General features: G+C 50.4%; 1 protein-coding gene across 1 annotated transcript; it reads left to right on the top strand.

Moving 5' to 3' along the window:
- The first annotated feature begins 13,524 nt into the window (after window positions 1-13,524).
- On the top strand, window positions 13,525-15,280 carry SLC18A3 (solute carrier family 18 member A3). The gene has a single exon (XM_050899403.1). The coding sequence runs from the start codon at window positions 13,525-13,527 to the stop codon at window positions 15,112-15,114; it is 1,590 nt and encodes a 529-aa protein (XP_050755360.1). The 3' UTR covers window positions 15,115-15,280.
- Window positions 15,281-20,485: the final 5,205 nt, after the last annotated feature.

Consider the following 20,485-nt stretch of genomic DNA (forward strand, 5'->3'; position numbering starts at 1 on the left):
CACAAATCTGCTCCAAGTGTCCTTAACTGCTGCCTGCCAGAGCCTAGCAGGGAAGAGTCCTGGGCACTTCACGCAGCTACAAACCTGTCATTTAAGCTACCACTTGGGTAAACTCCCTGGAATTAGAGCAATATAGCCAATAACTAACTCATGCTACACTCGCAACAAAAATGCTTTATTTCTTCCCTCCTGTCTGTTCCCCTCATGCAACCAGCGGCCTCTGGCATATCTGCCCTGGCTTTTCTGGAAGACCACTGAAACTACAGGACTCAGAAGGACCCCACGTCCCTTAGTGTGTACAACACGTGCAATACTGTCTCATGTCAGCAGTGGAGCAGAATCTCAAAAACTCAGGGGAGTTTCAGAGGAACGGGTTCCCATGATCCTTACCACTTAGTCACGTCATCTCTAATGAAAAGGTCACACTATGGAAATCGGGGGTTTAGCTGGATCCTCTGTTGGTTTCCAGCAAGTCTGAGGGCCACACTGCCACCTTGGCTCTCCTACAGCGTTTCCGTATAACTTCAGAGATGCGTTTGTATTGATTGCCCAAGCAGAGGCTTCCCAGGTTTTACTGAGAGAAAAGTTCTCTCAGTAACTGGTCCACAGCCTGGAGCCCTACCCAAGTGCAATGGAAAGCATCCTGGGTGCACAGGCTCATATTGAAGGCATCTCTCAAATGACTGAAGTTTCAGGAAGAAAAACCCACACATGCACACCTGCGCACTGACACCAAAGAGAGCCTCAGAACCCTCCAAGTTTCCTCCACGTGGTTCAACTGAGCAGGAGGCTCGATTCCCTCCTACACTGCTCCAGATCTGCACTGCTCCCCTCGGTCCCAGGGCCGATACGCACTCCTGAGCAGTAGGACACCCTGGGGCAGGCACTGCTCCAGCTGCACCGCCAACTGTCTGTCACGGATGCAGAAGAGCTGTCCTGTGACATAAAAAGAGGTTGAAGGGACGTTGGGAATATCCTGGTAAATCTGCTGTTACAGAGCAATACTCACCCCTGCATTGTGCACAAAGTGAACGGCAGGGTGAACGAGCAGCACTAGAGACATGCATAGGCACAGCTTGCCTGGCTCCAAGCCGCCCCTCGATGCAATGGCAAGATTCCAAGCAGACTTCAGGAAACAGCAGAGCAGGCAGAGAAGGAGAGCCAGGGTCCTGCTCCCCTTGGCCTGCCACATCCCCACACCAAGTCGCAGCCACGCCATCCTCTTTGAAGGAGAGGGCTTTGCTGCCACGGGGCTAACTGCCAATCAGACAGCTAACAGCATGCAAAACACATAGTTCTCTGCCCATGAACAGTTGCTGTCTCAACACAGACTCTAGCGTACTGCCAGAAAAGAACTTTAAAACAAAAAAAAAAAATATATTTTTTTTTTACTAAGGTAGCTCAACATGGTTATTTCATTTTCCATTTTTAATGAGTTAGTCATTGTTCTTTTTTAAGTGAAGTCTTGTCTTATTTTATTCTAGTGTTATCCCACTCCACCAAAAAGAACACATTTGGGAGAAGAAATTGCCATTTACTAAAAAGTACAACAGAAAAAAATAAGTAGGCATCCAAAGTTGCAAAATGGAAGGATCAACATTCAGGATATTTCAACTCCAATGCAGGATAAGGTAACAAGGTGAATACTGGGACTTCCTTCTTTCTGTGATCATTTCCACGCAAACACAAAAGGAGATTCCAGCAAGAAAGAATCCAGGTGTTGGAATTACTCTGTATTTACACAGAATAAGTAGCAATTCTCTCAACGAGCTTTGTCCTTATCTCAAAACTTATTTGTAGCTTTGATTGGGAAAGAAATAAAGAGAAAAATATAATATTTTTATTCCTGCCTTTCAGATAAATAATTCAGAGGTTTCTGAGTGTTTGGAGGTTCCTTTGTTTTGAAGGGAAGGAAGGGGCTCCAGTGACAGGCATTTAAAGAAGAGATCAGCTTTGCCAACACCCATGTGGCAGCCCAGACAAGATGAGTATGTGCCGGCAGAGGGAAAGCAGAGAAATAAAATTCAGCGTTGGAAAAAGCCTTGCCATTTGGGTGCCGGCAGAGGGAAAGCAGAGAAATAAAATTCAGGGTTGGAAGAAGCCTTGCCATTTGGGTTGCCAGTCATCTGGATCAGCACAGCCTCCTGACAGCCCACAAATCTAAATTTCCTTTGCCTGGGACTTGGTGCTGGAGGGACAGAGAGGACAGACTGAGACCAACTCCCAGCATGACATGAGTTAGATGTGGTCAAGAGCCGTACCTGGACCCACAATATAAACATGGCGGGGGGGAGTGTTTATGTATGAGCCCTGTTACTGCTGCCTGAGAAAACATAAGGCAGGGGAAGGTTTGGACTAAACAGGCAATGGCAGGCAGCTCCAATCAAGAGCACAGTGATGCTCAGTTTGTAGCATGTGAAACTGCTGAAAGATTGAGTGCTCAGAGAGACCGAGGGAAATGCAAACAGAGCCCCCGGAGGGTAACCATTTTTCAGCAGGTCATGAGCAAGCCAATAATGATTTCCACTTCATTTGTATGTGTGCTAAACATACTTGGCATTACTTCAGAGACTGGGGTCAAAAGTTCGATGATTATAGATCTTTGCTAAAGGCATCGTGCTAGAAGATGCATCTGGATAGCTGCTAGGGGAGGGTCAGAGCCAGGTTTGCACTAACCCTTCCCCCTGCCCTGGTAGGGTTTCCCAGCTGAGATCCATTATATATTTAACTGGCACACTGAAAAACAGCCACAAAGCTTATCTTGTATGTTACCTCACTGCCAGGATGCTTCAAAACAGCAAACAGGAAGCAGAGCAAGTAGGGCCAGCATTCATTTTGCATGTCCCAAAAGCCTTTCCATGCTGCCAGCCTCCTGGAACAGCAAGAGCCTTCCTTTGATCCAGATCCTCTTCAGCATGTCCTCCAAAAACATATCTAAGTACAGCACACACAAAAATGAAGTCATGCGTATATGAGGGAGGGGGAAGTATAGCCATCTTCCCTATCAGCTGTCAGGGAAAGGTAGGTAATTACAGAAGGGCAAACCAGAGCACTTTAAATTAGCCAGTGCCTAACACAGAGAGTGCAAATACTCCCCCTTGCAATAAGTCAGCATACACACTCTTGCTCTCTCCACAGTGGTGCCTGCACTGCAGTTGAGGCCCTTGTACATGTTTCAACACCCACTGCTTTCTCACCACACAGTAGGACACCCATTTTCCAAGTACAAACACAGCACCTGGTCTTGAGGGTATCCTTATGGGGCTTAAAATGGGACCTAACTGTCTGCTGCTAAAGAAAGCTTTGGACCAGCCTCACTCCCCCAGAGGAAGTAGTAGCAGATGCCTGTTCCCAACCCCGGGGCAGCTCTGCAGCAAGCCAGCATCCCTCTGAGCACCCCAGCGCCCAGAGCAGCACTAGCAGGCAGCTCCCTCACAACCATTGCCGCAGCCTCTCTGGAAACGGAGGACACTGCACCCTTAGCTGCTTCACTGCTTGCCTCCCTGTAATGCAGCAGCAGCAAAGTGAGTCCCAGCACTAGCTGATTTACCTTGACCCAAGAGAAACACTTAGCTAACAAAGGGTCAGACAGCCAGTAACTTAGTTTCTTGGAAACACTGACAGCATTTTAACCTCACCATTTAGGCTTTGGTGGTCTGGTGGACTCACAACGTCACCGTGTATCTCGGAGCATGTGGGGTTGGAGTTCCCTCCGTACCTCCAGAGAGGCAGTCCTTACGTCACCCCTTATGGCCCCAGTAGCACTTGGCTGTCGCTGCTTGGGGATAAGCTGAAGAGGTGACCTGCAAGCACAGGTTCCTCTGCCTGAGGAAGATAACAGAGCTGCAGCAAAAAAGAGGGCCAAGTACAAAACCACAATGCTGGCAGTGTCCCTTTGCACCAGCTCTTGATGTCTTGGCTCTCTTGCCTTTCTCCAAAACACACCTGTGTGACAGAGACTCTCACAACTCACTGAGTTTCAGCACACAGTTTGACTTTCTTTACATTGAACTGGCAGGAAAGGAGGAGATTTCTGTTGGCCCCAGGTGTGTTAGACTGACTGTGTTTTCCAGCTATGAGTAGTCTCACAGAAAAGAAATCTTCCAGGGAAACCTCAAGCAGACTCAAGGGAAATGGAGTACCAGAGGTTTTCATTAACTTGCACAGGGCTTGGTTGAACTGGATTCAGGTAACAAGTACTGGCTGGGGAAGACATGGGTTCATTTTTCAAGGACTCCTGTGCAATTGTCTTGAACTTTAACAGGAGCTTGCAATGCATGCTCTAAGGGTATAAGCCTGATTGACGATGTATATCTATTTGAGTTTTCACGGGGGGGGGGGGAAGCTAAGGAAAACAAACCTATTTCTTTTTTTAGAAACTCTCTTCCCCCCCCCCCTTTTTTTTGGTAATTAAATTCACCATAATGACCACTGCAATCTAAATCTAATAAGAAGTCTGAGTTTGTTTTCCATTGGTAGCCATTTGCACTGCTCGCTTTAGGCAACTCACTAAAGCATAAGAACGATATTGCAAGACAACCTTCTTGAGTCAGTGGGTAAGAAGAAAAGCTTACCTAGACAGTATTAAATCACTAAAGTTATATGCACCCTATTGCTTATGCTCCAATTCCACTGGCAGGAAAGGTATGAGCTGGCTTATTTACACACACACACTAGTGAACTCATTCACACACAGCTGCTTTCCACCTCAGAGCAATAAAAATAAATAATAAAAATTATTAAACCTCATCAGCCTTCAAGCATTTGGAACCCCAGAGCCCCATCACCAGATCCTCTGAAAATGCATCAGCCTCCTCATGAGAGAGATTGGGGCTCAGTTCCTGCAGGCACCGGCTGCCAGAACTACCATGGCGCCTGGTCATCACACTCCAGCAACAGATTATTCCATGGTATCGACCTCCCTGCTCTGGGTTAATTCTTTTAATTGTCTCACCACATCTTTTCCCATTAGGCTGATGTAACTTGTTTAAGCATACACAGATTGATTTATGACAGCACTAGGGATGTTAATCAGATGCCTGCTCTCCAGTTAATGCACGCTCTGTAAGAGATGCAGGACAATAGTGTCCCATATGGGAGCTCTAGCCTTTTGCCTTGAAATCAAAGGCAGCCTCACAGCAAGAGCAGAATTACACCGCACTAAGAAGAGGTGGCTTCCACCAGTGTTGCAGGTAAGGCAAGGTCATTGCCTCCTGCTCTCCATTTTCAAATGCCATCTTCTTTAAATATAGCTGCAATCAAGGAAACGGAAAATCTCTTTAAAATTTCACTGTTAGGAAATTATTGGAGCCCATTGAAATCCTAAAACCTTGTCAGGAGGTAAAGGGTTCCCTTCAAATGCAACCTCATTTGTCTCCAATTAAAGAGGCACTTTCCTTCACAGTGTATGTTCAATATCCTTTAGCTCACTGCTGTGTGTTCCCTGCATTTCCCTTCTACTGAAGTGATGTGCACAGTGCAGAAGCCTGCATAAAACAGCCTTCTTTTCCACACATACAATTTAGGTCATGCAATGCACAGAAGACATAATGTTCAGATACTATGGAGATAATTGAAAAACAGAGTTCTCAATAGCACCAATACAAATTTGAAAAGTCTTTGGAAAAAATAGGACACCCTGCAGATCCAAGGTGCATTTCATTCTATTGCTGTGTTCAAAATTAAATCAATTAGATACATTAAGTAAGAATGAAGTTCATCTGCAGGTACCACCATCTCACTGAAAGTAAAAAAAAACGTGCCCCCTAACTTTATGCTTCTAGAAAAAAACAAAGAAAAAAAACTCCTGCACATCCACTGTGCCAAACTGCTAAAGAAAACTGAAGTTCTGATTCTGACTCTAAACTACATAACCAGACACTCTTTGGGATTACAACCAGGACACCACCAGTCCCATCACATTTTGACAGCAAATCCCATGCATTTTCCCACCAGCAAGAGGGCTCAGAGCAGGAGCTCTCTCAGCTGATTCTCCCAGGTGCTCCTCCTGCTACCCAGCTGATCCTGCCTTGGTTAGCAAACAGACTTCATCTCCTTGGATTTGCAAATCCTTCAGTACAATTTCTAAACACAAAGTTACTGGATGTGCTGACAAATTTTGCACTTCTTAAGAAATTTATTCCGCTTACGGCCTACTCTTCTCAGATTCAAGGGGAGAAGGGGAGGGACTTATATAAAAATTTATAAAAAATTGCAGAAATTATCTCTTGAACTGAGTTCCAGACCCATCTCAGACCCTTTAAACACAGCAGAGGGGAAGCTGATTTGGATGTAACCAAGAAAAGAGAAGAGCAAATACAACAAAGTCTAAAAGTGACCAAATTAATGGCAGCAGCAGAGGCTTTGGGGATCAGAAACATTCACACGGTCAAAGCAGGAACATGCTTCCAGAATTAAGTAACAACGATACACCTACCCTTTCACAGTTTTCTTATCTCATCCGACTTTTTCTGCAGCCAGGCCACAGTCAGCAATGCCTCTCCATCAGTGCTGTGCAGCCCAGAGCCTGCTAGCAGCTGCCTTGCAGCCCCTGAGCAGGGGCCAGGACTGCCCTGGGCCGGGAGCAGGATACACCCCCACAGCATCAGCCAGGCCAGCACGCTGGCCAGCACTGCCTGCCGCTCCGCCGCCAAGCCCAGCTCTCACCCAGCAAGGGTCTCCAGAAGCATCAACCCCAAGAAAGATTTCCCAAAGCCCTGCATCAGCATAGACATGCTAAGGATGAGACACCAGGAAGGAGAGAGGAAACTGGCACTAACTCCACATGCTTCCAGCCTAGGCCAGGAAGCAACGGGAGGTGCATGGCCCCTGAGAGCCAGTCAGTGCAGTCCAGGTTTCTAATGTCAGATATCTCATATTTACAGCAAGTTCTTTGAGAACAACCTTCATGCTGAGAGCAACTCACAACATTTTCAAACAAAATAAGTGAGACAACTGTAAAAGTACCTTCAGATGATTCATGAACAAAGACCAAAAAAACCTTATCTAATGTATTATTAAGTATGGATTCTTATTCAGCTCTATTCAAAAATACCAAAGGCTGCTTTGATAGATCTAAAAGCACCAGCAGGAGTCATTGCCCTTTGTACCTTGCTAAGAAGAGCCCCCAGCTGACAAGGGCCACGTGGACCATATGCTGCTCTGAAGCAGCACTGATAACAGAGATCTCAGCAGATACTCCAAATGACAAAAAGCACTATGAAATCACTACCTTCAGTCTTCTGCCTCTACCCACAATCTATCCCATGCCCTCCCTCCAACAGCAGCTTCAAATCAACCCTGGCTTGTCCCAACCTAAGATTGACCTCACCCATTGCCTGAGCCCATCCTCCCTGACAGGATAAGACTCAATCTCATACCTCCCTGAGGAACCAGCCATGACACACACCTAATGTCCCTTCCTAAATTTGTGTGGATACTAATCCTACACACCTGCAAGTACCTACAAGGTGGCTTCAGTCTCCACTGATTTTATCCGTGCTGCAAAAAGGAGCATTTTCTCCCCTTGTTCTCAAGTGTTTTCAATACTTTGAAATGCCACAGCCATTCAAAATGTTAAGGCAAAGGATGAAAGCTACAGAAATGTAACTTCTTATGAACAAAAGAATGCAATGAGAAGAGATGGGCAAGACCGGTGTTAAATTCTGCCACAGCCACACCTAACGTGCCTATAATGTATGCACATGAGTAAATATCTAAGGCACTGAGTAATTATCTAGGTTTATCTTTTCTGACTTTCATAAGTCACATGGAAAAGTAGGATCCACTAAAACATTATGTTGTTTGTCTCCAGACACTAACGCCTATTTCATTATTCAGAATTGTCTCCTTTGCAATAATTTTGTAGAAAGGCATTACAAAATTGCCAGATGCCAGAGCTTTTCTTGACAGTGAAATTTCACTTAAATAGTACGAAGATACAAGCTGACTTGTATCCTGTCACTGGGATATGTCACATACAATATATTCTGCAAACATGTTTTCAATTTAAGTAAAACATTCATATTCAATTCATTCTGCTTGGGACAATGTTGATCACTTTACAGATTACCAAACCAAAATATCTGACAGGTTACTTGAAATATCCTTCTTCTGTAGCCAGCACGAGGAGAATGCCCAGCATGATGGAAACCTACATTTAAACTGTCAGCAAATCAGATTGCCAATCTGATAGCGCTTTTAAAGCCACAGAAACTACTTGTGAGTGTGTGGAAGATGTGTTTCCGGCTGTCTTAGTTCTCAGAGGCTGTTAAGCAATGAGGGGCTAATGAGGAATTTGATTTGGGCTACAGCAAAGCCCCAAAAGGTGAGCAGACATGAGTGGCTAGTGGAGAAGCACGTTAAGAATCAGCATCATCAAAACATTTCTTCAGCCCCTGCTCCCTGAAAAATTGGATGAGAAATGAGTGCGTGCATGAACTTGAAGGTTTTTGGAGCAAGGATAGATTCTGCATTTTTACAATTGAAAAGCTGAAAAACAGGGTAACTTTGGAAAAAACCAATATTTTTTATGGTTGGTTGGAGAACATTTTGACAGGCTTCCTCAAAAGAGCAAAGAAAGACATGATAGGACAAAAATGATTCTAAAGTACTAGGAAGAGAAGCAGTCATTGGGAGGAGCAGGATCTTCCCAGACCTTATAGCTGCTTCTTGCATCACAAAGATGGACAACATTTGTCATCCTTGTCTAGTCTGGGACTGACAGAGCAAACGTTTGAAGGATGTAAAGAAGAGACAAGGGTGGTTTAACGTGACAGATACAGTAGACATAGGCATAGCAGGAACAAAACAGGAAAAGAAATTTCAAACTGAACATTAGGAGACTACTGAAGCCATGAATTTTATTGGACAGCTAAGTATTCTCCAAGGGGGGGAAGTGGAATCTCCATTCACTCAGCCATTTAGAAGTAGAGACCTGGCTTTATTGTAGAGAATAGCCTGTACTTTTAGAGTTGGAAGACATGCTATTATTTAACAGATCTCTCTTAACTCTAACTGAACAACTGTCTGTTAAAACTAACAAAAACATCAACTATTGCTAGAGCTAACATAAACTTAGACACAAACCCCTGAATTACTTTATCTCTTCTCTTTGTCAGCTATTTTTCTGTCTCTTTCTAAGCATTATTGCCAAAGAGCGAAGCAGAATGAAGTACGGGTGCAACATTAACCACCAGATCATTTACCACTCCTTAAAAAAAAAAAAAAGGTTATGACAACCATGTATAAAGACCAGTTTTGCTTATTGAACACAGCTTTTACAGAAATGGATGGGCACACTTTCATGTACAGTCCCCATCCCTCATCACACCTGTATCACACATGAACTTTTGACAGAGAATTACAACAGACATGGTCTCCACAGAAGGCTGTGCCTGGTGGCTATTCCCGCTAACACCAAAAGCACCGTTGGCTGAAGGGGCTAAGGCTTGTGCAGCCAGTACTGCCAACCAGACCTGCCCACCGGGAACCCGAAGCAGGACCAGGGGCACCAAGCCCTGCCTGGCCTCCCCCCGCCTGGTGTCACTGCATGGCACCACCAGCCATGGGATTTGCCAGCCCCTGCCAGGACTCCCTCTTTCCTCTGCTCTCCAAAGCTCCTGTGCGTGCCTTTGTGTGCCTCTGCCTGCACCCGTGTGTCTGTCTGCCTTGGGAACAAAGATTTTAGTGCCCAACAGGAAGGGCAGGAAGCCCAACTACCACTGACGTACAGGAATATGTTAACGGCTAGGGCAAAATACCCAATGGTTTCTCAATAATTCCACTCATGGCAATAATATATTGGTTTCTGTTTGACAGCCCGACCATTTTGTGCACAAAAATGCTTTTGAAATTAAGTTGTTGAAAACGGACTTTACCATCCATCTCCTCCCTTTTCCTCCACCACACTTCTAAAGGTTGTAACACACTTGTCAAACTAGGTGAGCCTCTCCTGTTTGGCAGGATCAGATCAGCAGGTCTTTTAATCAGAAATTAAAATTAGAAAAGAAACACATAATTAGTTTAGCACTAAGTGCTAAAAAGTATTGCCATATCCTTAAGAGGACAAGCTCTCTATTGCAGACATTAAGTACTCAGGCTATTAAGAAAGTTAATATTTTGCAGACATGAGGAACTCTAGCTCTCTGACTCATTGTGTTTGGACTCCTCATAGCAAAAAGTTTTTCTCCTGCGGAAGAAAGACTCCTAAGGATGCACAATTAACTTAAGTGCATTCCTGACAGCAGAGTGCATCACAGCAGTTGTTGCTTCTCTCTCGCTCTGTAAAATCACCCTGATACAGCATCAAAAACAACTAGCATTGCAAAGTGCCAGGACTATCAATTCAGTAGGTAGCAGGACAAGCTAGTGCAGATTGTACACAAGTCATTTTTTCTGTTTAACTACTCGGATATTTATTTTGATGTTTGGAGAGAAACCTTTCTCGTTTCTCCAAAATTCCCAACATAGGTAGGTCTTTCATTTTAAACTAAAGTGAGTGTTACAAGTGTGACCAACCGGTCATACTAAACCCCACTTTCCCCTCACATTCAGCTTGAACAGATACCATCATCAGATGTGTAGGTTTATATGCTTATATGTGTGTTATATATCTTCTGTTGTTTCTGAAATATTGAAGTTCCTAAATGTAATTTCCTTTCCTGAGCCCTGGGCTTTTTTTGAACTCAAGAATAAACTCCTCTCTATGGTAAAACGGTCATCATGAGCTGCATCTGCCTTCATCTACAACCTCTAGAACAAAGAAAGTGGTAAGAAGTCCTGGTGCAGTCAACTCTGTTCTTTATACAGACCTAAAATCTTCTCCATCTCCTTGACATTAACGGTGGCTTTCCAAAACCACGTGTTCTGCACTGGAGGACAAATTAAGTACGCCACCTCCTCCGCATTCTTCCTCTCAAACCAAGTAAATGTCACATCTTCCGGGCTTTGGGATAAAAGTACAAAATTTTAAAAGTCGTCTCATCTCACCCTGAAGTCCCTTCCCAAATATAATTATGAATTTCTAAGCCAAACACCAGGGAGACTTTTTTTTTTTACTTTAATTTACTGTGGGTCCATCAACTTTGACCACATCTGAAGGTACATTTTCTCCCCATTAGTTCTCTCTAGTCAAAGAAGCTCACGCAGCGATGACGCACCTCTTGCAGATAAGGGTATCCGCTGATTTGATTTACTAAGAAGGCTAAATTTATTATGCAACATTTTACAAGTATAATTCTGCTTTCCCTTGATGGTAATAAATTCAATATCAGCTCCCCTGAGACAAGAGAACCAGTCCCTTTATTATCCAGACATGACCCCCAGAGCCAGATTCCATTTTAGAGACGGGAAATGACCATATCTCTGATTAAAAGGGAAACTTTAATCAAATAAAGTGCCTCATCAAGCAAGAGCCAAGATTCCAATACTCCTGACTGCAGCACAGCAATGATCCAAAGTCATATCTGCCCCCAACCCATTACCGCTTACTGCAAACGTGATATCCATTCCAAACAGGAGGTGCATCCTTCAGCAGTTTCCTTATCATCCTGGGAGCTGCTCCTCCTGTGCTCACAGTCCCTCGCAGAAACATGATCTCAGGCTGATACCCCAGGGTCTACTTGAGGAACCAGAGGAGGATGGGCTTTGCGGTGTTTGGGGGTTTTTTTTCCCAACTAAATCAATCTCGCAGGTGACAAGTAGCCTGAACCATGCAGCCAAGTGCAGCAGCCATGGCCTTCAGCTCAGTACCCTTCCAATAAGACTCTTCTATTCTCTCAGACGCTTTCCTTCTACACTCTGAAATAGCCTTTTGAAGCATTTAGGATACTAGCTTATTTAGAGTCCCATGTCAAGAGCTTTGTTCCTATTGTCAGTGGTGTATTTCTGCAGTTTTACAGCGGGGGTAGTAAACGAATAACGATAACAATGACAATAAGGATGTCTAGGGGTATTGTTATTTTAAGTGTGCTTTAAGACTCCACTTCTGTGTAAGCACAATCGGATCTGTATGCCACTCCATGCAAGGATCCATCTTAAAGTCTTTCTGGCCATCCATCCAGTTTTCCTGCAACAGAGCAAGATACAGCAACTGACAGATAAATCATCTCCCTTTCAGCCACAGAAGCCCAGCTACGCAAGCAAATGAAGGTGCCCAAATTCCACATCTACTCAGGAACCGCTCGGCTGAGAGACCCAGTTATTTCATACAGCCTTCTGCAGAGATCCTCCTTGGATCAGCCCACGTGTCATTTCTGCTACACGAGTAATGATATTTACCCTCTGCTTTATGCCAGGAGTATCTTCCTAATACCAAAGCCTCTGCACCGAGTGAGGCACCTTGCTCCGCAGGGCTTCCAGCTGCAGCGCTGGCCCGGCAAAATGCGGGAAGTATGTAATACCACCGCACTTGATTATTTCCCTGGTGTTTGTCCGAGTGTTAGACACACACGCACGCACGCAGGAAGACGGTTACTGTGTTGCCCTCTACTTTCCGATGCAGCTTCCGTGGTCTCTTCGGTGGGAGCGCTGGCCCCGGGGGGGCACACACCCCCTGAGGAGGGACAGGACTCAGCCCGGCCCTGTCTAGCCCCGTTCCCGGTTAGCCCGAGTCCCCCCGGGCGCCCCCGCGCCCTGCCCTGCCCCGGCCACGCCGTCGGGGGGGCGTCCCGGACGGCGGAGCTGTGCCGGGTGTTGGCGGCCAGCCCCGGCGAGTACCTTTCGGGTTAGACGGCGGCAGCCGGTGGGTCCGGGCTGCGCCGTGGCGGCACAGGGAGGCCGGGGAGGGGGCGACGGTTCCTTGCGGCCCCGGCACGGGCACAGAGGGGGCCTTTGAGGCTCGCACCGCACAGGGGCCGAGCCGGCAATCGCCGATCCCCGCAGGCGAGCCGGGCTCCGGACCGCCCCTCCGGGACAACTGCGGCGCAGGGCCGCGAGGACAGGGGACCGCTGCCCGCAGCAACGGCGGGAGCACGTCGGACGCAGCCCGCTGCCCCTGCGCCGCCCAGGCCCAGAGGGAAACGATGGAGCGAGGGCTCCGGGAGGCTGGCGGGGCAGCCGGGGCCACTTCCAGGGCCGCCCAGGGCAGCCGCGCCGTCGGGGCGGCGAGAGTTGCCAGCGGGCCCCCGCCTCCCCCGCAGGCACACCGCCGGGGCAGGCAGGGACCGGCGGCACCCCCGCGCCGCAGCCCCCTTACGGCGGCCGGGCAGGGCTGCCGCCGCTGGCGCGGTACAGCGGGGCGGGGCGCGGAGGGCGGGCGTGCGGCGGGGCCGGGCCGGCGGGGGGGGGGGGGGGCGCGGGGCCGGCGCGGTGGCGGGGGCGGGTGGGGTTTCCGTGCGCGGCGCTTATTAGTGTGGTGATGGAGGGCCGGCCCCTCGGAGCCGCCTCGCAGCGGCGGCGCGGGCTGGCGGCGGCCGCCGGGAGGTGAGCGGCGGCGGCGGCGGAGGCTCGGGCGGCGGAGGCGGTGGGGCCGCCCCCGCCGTGCCCCATGCGGGCGGCGGTGGGGCGGCGGCGGCGCTGAGGGCGATGTCGGAGGCGGGGGGCGCGGGCCGGGCGCGGGCCGCCGTGGCGCGGCTCTCGGAGGCGGTGGGCGAGCGGCGGCGGCGGCTGGGCACCGCCATGGGGGAGGCGCGGCGGCAGCGGCGGCTGCTGCTGCTGGTGGTGTGCGTGGCGCTGCTGCTGGACAACATGCTCTACATGGTCATCGTGCCCATCATCCCCGACTACATCGCGGCCATGCGCGGCGGGAGGGGCGCCGCCGGCCCGTCCGCGCCCGCGGGGCGCAACGAGAGCGGCGGCGGCGGCGGCAACCGGAGTCTCGTGCCGGCGCGGTACCCGCCGGCCGCGGGGGGCAACGAGGACGTGCAGATCGGGGTGCTGTTCGCATCCAAGGCCATGCTGCAGCTGCTGGTGAACCCGCTCAGCGGCACCCTCATCGACCGCGTGGGCTACGAGGCGCCGCTGCTGGCCGGGCTGGCCGTCATGTTCCTCTCCACCGCCACCTTCGCCTTCGCGGAGAACTACGCGACGCTGTTCGCGGCGCGCAGCCTGCAGGGGCTGGGCTCGGCCTTCGCCGACACCGCCGGCATCGCCCTCATTGCCGATCGCTACGCCGAGGAGCCGGCGCGCAGCCGCGCCCTGGGCACGGCGCTGGCCTGCATCTCCTTCGGCAGCCTGGTCGCCCCCCCCTTCGGCGGCGTCCTCTACGAGTTCGCCGGCAAGCGGGTGCCCTTCCTGGTGCTGGCCTGCGTCTGCCTCCTCGACGGGCTGCTGCTGCTGGCCCTGGCGCCGCCCTGCGCCGCCGGGGCACGGGCCAACATGCCCGTCGGCACCCCCATCCACCGCCTCATGGTCGACCCCTACATCGCCGTGGTGGCGGGGGCCCTGGCCACCTGCAACATCCCCCTGGCCTTCCTGGAGCCCACCATCGCCAACTGGATGAAGGAGTCCATGGGGGCCAGCGAGTGGGAGGTGGGCCTCACCTGGCTGCCCGCCTTCTTCCCCCACGTGCTGGGCGTCTACATCACCGTCCGGCTGGCCGCCGCGTACCCCCACCTCCAGTGGTTTTACGGGGCCCTGGGCATGGCCATCATTGGTGCCAGCTCCTGCCTAGTGCCAGCCTGCAGGAATTTCGGGCAGGTCATCGTTCCCCTCTGCGGCATCTGCTTTGGCATCGCCCTGGTGGACACAGCCCTGCTGCCCACCCTGGCCTTCCTGGTGGACGTGCGCCACGTCTCTGTCTACGGCAGCGTCTATGCCATCGCAGACATCTCCTACTCTGTGGCATATGCCCTGGGGCCCATCGTGGCCGGCCAGATTGTGCACACCATGGGCTTTGTGCAGCTCAACCTGGGCATGGGGCTCGCCAACGTGCTTTACGCCCCTGTCCTCCTCTTCCTCAAAAATGTCTGCCAAATGAAACCCTCTCACTCGGAGAGGAACATCCTCCTTGAAGAAGGACCTAAGGGACTCTACGACACCATCAAAATGGAGGAACGCAAAAGCATGGGCAAAAGCCTCCAGCCAGCGGGTGAGATGGAGAACGGCATGGACCCTTACCGCAGAGACCTGACAGGGGTGTCCGAGGAGGACTCGTCGGACTATGAGTACAGTTAGGTTCCCCGACGTGGCCCAGCCCCAGGAGCAAGGAGGGGCGCGTGGGAGAGAGGGAAAGGGGGGGATGAAAGCGTTACTGCATTATGTTTCTGTACCAACGTGCAATATATACAGTTTAACCTTTGTCATAATGTAATGGCTTTCTTCTTCTAGACTTATTTTTAATCGGTATTTCCTTCAGCATTCTGGCAAGGTGGAGGGGGTGGGGAATGGGGGCACAATCCTGAAGAAAATTATCTGAATAATCATTGGCATAAATCGGGGGGGGGATCCTTCCAAAAAACCCAATAACAATAAAACAAAACAAAAAACCCAACAGCTTTGTAGCTGGGGTATAATTGTGCAAAGTTTTCTCAAGCTGAAACTGTGTGTGACATACTGTATATCTCTGTAAAAAATATAAGAAAAGCAAAAAAGTCTGTGTAAAACTTCGAATGGCATATTCAGGGACTTAGTAAATCTTGTGTACATATACTTAGATTTTCAGTTGGTTTCATATATTTAAGAAGAGCAACAACTATCACAATGTCTTATTCTTCCTTGGGAATAAACTGAAGTATTGTACTTTTTCCTCCTCTCTTGTGCTGCTCTCCGATAAGTGCAATATGCTGTATTATGTTGAAGTCCAAACTACAAGAATAATACGAACTGAATAAACAGAATTGAAGGGGATCGATTGTCTTTGTTTCGTTGTTGAGGGCTGCTTGAGGGAGGGAGCTGGTTGTGCTCAGTGTAACCCCTGTGGTAACAATTCCTCATAACACAAACCTCATCGGTTACCAAAATGGCTCAGGAGAAAACCCCGGTACAAAATGTTCTCATTCGTTCTTGAAAACATATGTTAACGGGTCCGAGCAAACAACATCGCACTGCAAACATGCTATTGATTGCCTAAAAACAGCTCCTCGTATTCTCATGCAAATTTAATTTTAATTCTCACAATCATTAATTTCAATTTTGGAATATTCCAAAAATTACATTACCAGCAGGTAGAGACACAACACTGGAAAACGCCTTTCTTGGTGCTGAACGCTGCCCCAGTTGCAACGTGCCCACCTCAATGTAGCCGACAGGGATTTAACAAAACAAAAGATAGGTGAAGTGCTTCATTCAAACCTTTGCAAAAAGTGGAAACCTTCGATCCAACCACAATGGAACCAGAGTGCATATTTTCCTCTGTAAATTTATCTTGATATAAAATAAAATCGTTTATTTAAATTCCTAGTTCATTAGGAAACAAAATAAATTACTTACAATCTCAAGAGGGGAAAAAAAAATACATAAACGGCCACAGCATCTATTAAAGGGCTTCCGTCCGTCCCTGGGGAGCTGGGCGCCGCGAGGGAGATGCAGAGAAACCGCTCGTCGGTTCCGCGGCGCTGCGCGGGACGCGCGGCCCCGCCGCTCCGCAGCTCCTGCCGGGGCGGTCGAGTCGCTGCTCACGCGGCGCAAAACTCAGGAAAACACCGCGACGATGCTTTGGCACGGCGGCTTTGGCGAGGGAGCAACGGCCACCGCGGCAGGAGCTGAGCCCCGCCGCCCTAAACGCAGCCGCTCTCTTTGCGGTAAGCGACAACAGCGGCGCCTCCTCTGGCCCGCCGCCCCGGGGCCGCCCCCGCTCCCGCCCCGGCACGGTCCGCTGCTGCCGCCGCCCCGGGGCTGCTGCCGGCCCCGGGGCAGCTCCCGCAGAGCCCGGGCCCTTCCCGGGCCCGCTGCCGCCCCGTCGCGGGCTGCCGCCCCCCCGGCCGTGGTGCCGGTAGCCCACTGGCAGCGCCGCCCGCCCTGTTGGGCCGTGGAGCTTTCAGGAGCCGCGGATGCCCCACGGCGACACTGCTCGACACTGGCGACAGCCCCCGTGGCAACGCGGGTCACCGAGAGCTGTGACCCTCAGGGGCTCCCCTTGCCGCCGCCGGGGAGCCTCTCGGCTGACCCCGACGGCGGTAAGGGCGCGGGCGAGCCCGGCTCTGCCCGGCTCCTCCCGCCCGCCCTCCCGGGACACAGCCGGCGCGGGGCGAGCTGGCGCCGGTGCCACCGCCAGGCACAGCCTGCACAAGGGGCAGAACAAGAGCGGCGCGGCCCGGGCGCGGAGGGAGGGCGGCAGCGCCTGTTGCGCGCAGCGAGAGGGGCGGGCAGGGCCGGGCCGGGCCGGGCCAGGCGGTGCCGGGGGCGCGGGGCGGGGAGGAGCCAGGCGGCGGCGGGGACGAGCCGCGCTCCGTCCGCCCCCGCCCAGAGGGGACCTGGTCGCGGAGGAGGCGGCGGTACCTTGGACAGAGCCGCCGCGACGCGCGGAGCCCGGCCGGCAGCCGCTCCGGAGAGCCCCGACGAGCAGGTACGGGCGGGCGGACTGCGCGCCCCGCGCCTCCCGCGGCCCGACGGCGCGGCTGCAAGTACCGAGGCGGGAAAGCCGCGGGCCCGGGAGCGGGGGAGCGGGGGTGGCGGGCCCCGCGGCGCGGAGCGGAGCCGAGAGGGCTCCCCTCGCCAAACTCCGTGGCGCCGGCGGCACCCACGGGGCCGCCCCGTTGCCGCCGCCCGCGCGTCCCGCCGCGACGGGAGGTCCGGGAGGGAAGGGGCTTCCCCGGGGCTGAGGCGTGGGAAGGTCTCGGGGCGCGCCGGCACCGGCGGAGCGTGCGCGCTGCCCGACGGGCCCCGCCGCTGCTGCGGCCCGCAGGGAGCTCACGGCAGGCGACAGGGCGGCTCCTGGCTCCTCTCGTAATGTCAACGGTCGCAGCAGTGCGCACTTCACACATGTATTCCTGATAACGCATACATTGCTCTTAACTTTGAGCATAGATTCCTGAGAACTTTAAGTGTATCTTCCTGATAACACTGAGAGTGAGGATGAATAGATGGGGGCTGAGTGTAATGCCCCAACAACGTTATATACTGCAAGCTGCCTCCCGCGTCCACAATGTATGGAGAACTCAACTATAAGCACATGAGCTTATTTCAGTCCTTCTCTGCTATCTGCTAACAGAGAGATCAGTGCCTTTTGTTGTGGATTTGAGCTGCTGCTTTGAGCTGCGGGGCAGGCCACCCGGCTCCCCAGCCTGTCGTGACTCGCAGCCACCCCGCTAAGCTGCTCACCCCGGCCCTCCAGCTAAGCCAGCTGTAAATAAAAACAGCTAGGATTAATTTTTTTGCCTAATAACTTTGACAGGGCACCTCACAGCCATTCCAGTGAGCAACTTTGAAGTCATCTTGAATTTCTGCAGGATTTTCTCTTGTGTCAGTTTCCTTGTCCTTTATTAAGCAAATAGAGGATTGGGCGTGATGCTAAGCTGGCAGCGCTCGAACCAGAGACAAAGCCTCAGTTCATCCCCATGACAGAGAAAAGTACAGTTCAGGCTACCACCCCCAAACTCTTTATCACACTGATTTTACAGATATGTGAGTCTGTCATTAGTAGCATTTCCCACAGACACAGAGCCAGTATGGACTTGTAGTCGGTGTGACTCCATATTGCAGTTTGACAAAAAGCATAAGGAAAGAAAGAACAAAAGTCCCAGCGAGAAGAATATCAGCAGGATTTTTCCTTTAGGGGAACACAGTTTCAGGGGCTCTGAAGACAAAATGGCTGCTCTGTATTTGAACGCAGGTGGGGAGCTGAGGCCAGCCCATAAACAACTGGGCAAGCCACAGTCTTCCAAGAGTTACAGGATGTGTCCATTATTTGAAGTGCTTTGAACCTGTGTTGCTAGGAATAGAGTGCATGGCTAAGTGATGAGACCCGTGCAGCACATGAGAGGGAGCGGAGCAGCGCAGCGGGTTAATGTGGTCTTTCCGTGAGGGAAATCGTCTCTCACCTGGATTGAAATCATGAGCAGATGACAGATCAACACGAGTTTGCTGTGTGGCTCATTGCAGGGCCCCAGGGACATCTCTCAACCTTATACAACCTACTTCACAGCACATGGCCCCACTGGCAGCCAGTGCAGGACAGGGAGAGGACAGGATCAACACAAGGTGTCAGTGACCACATACACATCGGCAGAGCCATGCTGAAGCCGCAAGGCTGGAATAGCCAAGCCGATTCCTCAGGGGAGGAATAATGCACAGCCATCCCTGCCCATCGCTAAACAAAACTCTTCATCTCACTTTCATACACTGTAGGTTTTTATCCAAATTGTTCTTAAAAGCTGTTGTAGAAATAACTCAAGTATCCTGAATGTATAGTCCCAAGGGTTTCAGAAAGAAAATATGATGTTCTTTTCTACTTAGTCAACACACGTCTTTTATATTTTGCATACACACAGTGCAAAGTAATTAAAAAAAAAAAACAAAAAACTGTGATCCGTCAAGACCTGACTGAATACATACAACTTACTCTGCTTTAGCTGTACCACCGTAATTGAAGGACAACTGCTTGGTGTGGGCACTATTATATCAGAAGAAATATGTGTGTCATATAGCTTATTCTTGTACAGAAAAGGAATAAGAGGCATCTTTAGAAGTGAAAAACAGGATAAGCACAATACCAGAGAGACACAAGTGGAAGTATTTGCTCTGTCACAGATGACTTCTGTGACTTTTGGCAGGTTAAGCCGTCTCCCTGGACAGGTATATGCTATTTGGAAAGACTGCTGTACGAAGCGGCTCAAATGCAGTGTATGCCACCCCTCCCAATCCTCCCACAGCCAGCCTGCCAGCCTAGGCAGGCTCACGGGGTCCCCCAGCCCAGAGCTATGCCCCAAAGCACTCGCACCCTGAGAGCTTCTAGCCTGCAGCGGGCAAAGGCACGTCTCCATCAAGCTCCTTTCCACAGCTTCCACATCTTTAACGTGGAGATGACAGCACCTTACTGTGTCCATGGAACTGTGCAATGACAAATACATTTAAAGACTCTGGTGCTTTCATATAAAATGGTAAAGAGCGGACATATAGGATCCTTAGATAGAAAACTGCAACCTTACTATTACCTGTGTCGACATAAGTACATTCAAAGAAAAGTCACCCCTTTCCTCCAGCTAACATATAACAGTAATACAAAGCATGCAGATCATGGCACAATGCATTGCAAAGTAAATTAGAGCGACAAAATAAACCATGCTGAGAAGGGACCATTTATGTGCATCAGATAGTTCTGGATAAAGAAATTTATAGTGAAATGAGACAATGTCAGAGCAATCTCCACAGGGCTCAGTTCAGCTACTTTTGAATGTTGTACTTCTATTTCTCTTCAGTTTTGCATTCTGAAGCTTCTATGTATGCTTGCGCAGGGAATACTCCCCATGTACATTTTGGTTATAAATAATGGGTACTGACTGGACTTTAAATCTTTTCTATTTCCAGAACTGAGGCGTGAGGCTCCATAAGTGCCCCCAAGTGGCTTCAATTTCTGTCCTCAACAAAAGATATCAAAAGAAATGCAGGA

Source organism: Gymnogyps californianus, chromosome 6 (assembly GCF_018139145.2).
Source record: "Gymnogyps californianus isolate 813 chromosome 6, ASM1813914v2, whole genome shotgun sequence".
NCBI classification, from domain to species: domain Eukaryota; kingdom Metazoa; phylum Chordata; class Aves; order Accipitriformes; family Cathartidae; genus Gymnogyps; species Gymnogyps californianus.

Excerpts from the sequence above, each read along its gene's own strand:
- SLC18A3 (XM_050899403.1), top strand. The coding sequence starts at position 13,525 with ATGTCGGAGGCGGGGGGCGCGGGCCGGGCGCGGGCCGCCGTGGCGCGG.